Source organism: Octopus bimaculoides, chromosome 24 (assembly GCF_001194135.2).
Source record: "Octopus bimaculoides isolate UCB-OBI-ISO-001 chromosome 24, ASM119413v2, whole genome shotgun sequence".
Taxonomy (NCBI): Eukaryota; Metazoa; Mollusca; class Cephalopoda; order Octopoda; family Octopodidae; genus Octopus; species Octopus bimaculoides.
Window position 1 is genome coordinate 1,984,652 of NC_069004.1, and position 3,974 is coordinate 1,988,625.

The 3,974-nt window shown below is 36.0% G+C and overlaps 1 protein-coding gene across 1 annotated transcript in view; it reads left to right on the forward strand.

The window, feature by feature from the left end:
* Positions 1-3,974, forward strand: part of LOC106875902 (c-Myc-binding protein) — a 14,265-nt gene that overhangs the window by 8,573 nt on the left and 1,718 nt on the right. Inside the window, exons 2-3 of the mRNA XM_014924218.2 lie at positions 922-994; positions 3,343-3,391. Of these exons, the coding sequence (XP_014779704.1) occupies positions 922-994; positions 3,343-3,391 (122 nt within the window). The remainder of the gene's footprint in view (positions 1-921; positions 995-3,342; positions 3,392-3,974) is intronic.

Consider the following 3,974-nt stretch of genomic DNA (forward strand, 5'->3'; position numbering starts at 1 on the left):
TCTTCAAAGCCTGAAGCCAAAGAACCAGTTGTATAGCATTTGGTGAAAGAAATTTATTCAGTTGCTATGGATGGATGTTCTGCTTTCATTTTCAAAAGTTGAGGTGTGACAAATGTTTTTTTTCTTTGTTGTTAAAGACAAAATTAATAATATAAATCCAAATGTTGATTTGAGAATGGTGTGAAACAGTGTTTAAAGAGTAATTATGACACAGGTAAAGTAATTGAACTAACCTAAACGGTGAGAGCTAAACAAAAGTGGGAGTGAAACTGGTTTAAGCAAGTCTAATGAAAAGAGGGGGGGGGGCAGACCAAAAACAAATATGAGTCATCTGGTTCAAATGGAAGCACTTAAAGTTAAATGAAACTGCAGTGGGCCTTTTAGAGGAATTCATTGGCTGGATGGACTAATTGAGTTTTAGCTTAATATTCAATTAGGCTAGTTTAAGTACTACCATAGACTTCAACTGGTGATCAGGGACAAAAATTTGTGTCAACTGAACACATTGGATAGCGTTATGCTTTGAAGGGATATTGATTGGAACTCAAGAAAACCCCCTACTCCACAGCAGGAGTGTTAAGACCAGTGCCACATAAATGTGCCATGTAAAAACATCCATGTGGTGCCAGGTAAAAGCGTCTATGTGGCGTCACATAAAAAGCACCCATGCGGCACCACATGAAAGTACACGGCACACTCTGTAAAGTGGTTGGCGTTAGGAAGGATGTCCAGTTGTAGAAACCATGCCAAAGCAGACTGGAGCCTGGTGCAGCTTGTTAGCTCTGGTCAAACTGTCTAACCCATGCCAGTATGGAAAGTGGACATTAAATGATGATGATGTGTCATGGCCAGGGTAATCATTACATCTATCTTTTTTTTTTCTTCTTCTATAATGATAGAGCCCATATTTTCTATTTTCAGCCAGCAGATTCAAAAAGGGAAGAATTCCGAAAGTATTTAGAAAAGGCTGGGGTTTTGGATGCTCTCACAAAAGGTGACAGACTTCTTTGATTTCATTTATTTTGTTCCTCCCAAAAATATCTCAAAATCCATTCCTACATTTCTCTATTGTTTTATTATTATTAAATATCATAAAAGAATATGAAGTGGTGCCTTTGCATGGGGCTGATGTAAACTCCTGGCTAACTGGAATCCTATGATGGTTTTGATTACATAATGCAAAATCTTATACATTTCCTATAATACAAATTTCATATATTGAGGCCATGTGTTAAGTGGGCTATTACAAAATTTTAATACTTTTAAATAAAACTAAAATATTTTCCAAAATTCATTTTATCTGTTTGTGACCTAAAAGCATCGACATCTTTATTATTGTCAAACTTAGCTACAACCAGTGCTTCTCAAACTATGTCCCATACTGCACGCCTCTGTTTGCAACATGGTGTCTAGGTGTGGCATGAATTTTTAAAACACATTATAAACTGGCCTTAGAAAATCCATATTAATACTTGAACTTCTTGTAAAACTTGTTTTTTCATAATTTTGTTATACATCAATGTAATTAATAATACAAGTTAAGCAATAGCTTTTTATTATTTATTTTTTTTTACTTTAAAACATTTTTGTTTAACTTTCCATGAGAAAACTGCATGAGCAAAATGTTTTGTTTATTTAATGTCCACTGCACCACAAAGTCAGAAAAAGACTGAGAAACTATTTGCATAAATGTTTGTGTATGTTGTTGTTGTTGTTTTTATTAGTGTCTCTCTCTTCTCCTTTCTTAAATCAATGATTTCAAGTTCAAATCCTAGAAAATTCACAGCATCTTGTAAACCCCTTCTTTTTTTTTTTTTACATAAATTTGTTATTCATCAATGATCAATGTGATTAATTATACAAGTTAATTAATAGTTTTCTGTCTGTTATCCAATTTTTTTAACTTTAAAAAATAGATTTAATCTTTTAGCCTTATCTTTTGCTTGTTCTGCTCATTGGATGGCAGCCATACTAAGGCACTGCCTTAAAGGGATAAGTCAAACAAATTCACCCCCACTACATATCTTTAAGTCTGGTACTTATTCTATCGGTTTATTTTGCCGAACTGCTAAGTTATAGGAACATAAACAAGCCAACACTGGTTGTCAAACAGTGAGTAATGGGGGGGGGGCAAACACACCCATGCGTGTGTGTGTGCACACACACTCACACACAGGCTTCCTCACAGTTTCCTTCTACCAAATTCACTCACAAGACACATTGGTTAGCTTAGGGCTAAAGTAGAATACACTTGCCCAAGGTGCCGTGCAGTGGGACTGAACCTAAAACTACATGGCTGCAAACAAGCTTCTTAACCATGTAAAGTGCACCACAAAGTCAAAAAAAAAAGATTAACTCCTGGCATAAATGTTTGTTGTTGTTGTATCATAGTATGGTTTTCTAACACAAACGGAGGAAAAACTTTCCTTTTGTGTCAGGAAGCGAAACTAATGCTTTCGGTTCAAATCCTACTCTGATTCTGTTTCACCAATATCACTGACCCCTTAATATAAAGTATGGAAAGGCATTTCTCTAATAATTAAAAACATCTATTAGAATTATATATTACACAGCAATGGACATGTTGAGGCATCTTGTTAGAGTACAGGTATACATCCCAAGAACTTCTGTGACATTCTTGATATGGTTCTGGTACTTAAAACAAGATCTGCAGTGATATTCTTTTCATTAGAAATCTGTAGTGACATTCTTCTTAGAACAATGGTGAATCTAAATATATCCAGTGTTGTTTATACTAACAACACTGTGTGAATCTATATATAAACGACCAAACCTTCAAACAGCAGGTATATGGTTTTTTTGGCTATGTTGCTATTATAATCTCTACTGGTTCGTGTTAACAAAGCTTGTAGCTTCATCATTTTGGCATCGAAATCAATATACAGGGTGAGGCCAGTGATTTTTATGATAGCAAACCTTGCCAAAACTAAAAGGAATTCCATGAATTTCTTCAAATGTTTTATCTGAGTTTTTTTTCTATTTTTGTTTTATTCTTTTCTGGTGAAAACTTTCAGGTTGTTAGTTTTTCTGAATGACATTAACAGCTCCACTTACTTAAGAAAGGCATGACTGCTACAACTTCCTATTTCCTCTCTCACTTTAAATCTAAGTTTTTCTAATCAAGAGATCTTCAGTGTTTGATAAGTTTCCTGAAAACTTACCATTTGTAGAGTTGCATAGAATTTTGAGCCGAAGGACTTCCTGATGGGATTGGTTCTGCTGCCATTAAACCCAGAGTAATCTGGATGCTGAAGGCTGAGACTGCTTGCTTTCTCTCTAATCCTTCCTATTAACCACTTTCTGTTGTGCATTTCCTTTCAGTTCTAGTTGGACTTTACGAAGAACCTGATAAGCCAAACAATGCTTTAGAGTATCCTTTTTTCATTTCTTTCTCAGTCTTTTGGTAAGTTGTAAGATTTCATTCATTGTTTCATGCGATGGTGGCAGCAGAGCCTCCTCGAAGAGGTTCTACAAATCTCTTCCAACACAGCTTCTCACTATTTTTCATGATCCATCGTCATCTCTTTTGTGAAGCTCAGCATCCTGAGATCAAACCTCGCTACATCTACCCATATCTTCTTCAGTCTTCTTCTTCCATTTGTATCATTTGAAATTTTTATCATGCAGCTGCCATCCTCCGTATCTATCCTCTATCCATAATTGTGCAGTCTTCCCTCTTGCACTCCATATCCAATTCCTCTCTTGCTTAATCTTTCATTCGGTTTATCTGTGTTCTATCATTCATGCACACCAACATTACACACCCAGCTGGACCTTTTTATCCCCCCCCCCCCGTCTTTATACATCCTCTGCATTCAATGTTTGTTTCAGTGCCATGCAACATCACGCTTTGGTCACTTGAAGAGAGAGGAACTTTTTTTTTTCTTTTTTGTTAGCAGTGGTGGTTCCCTGGACTTTTACCACTCTGTCCTATTGAGGTTTCTGCCAATGAT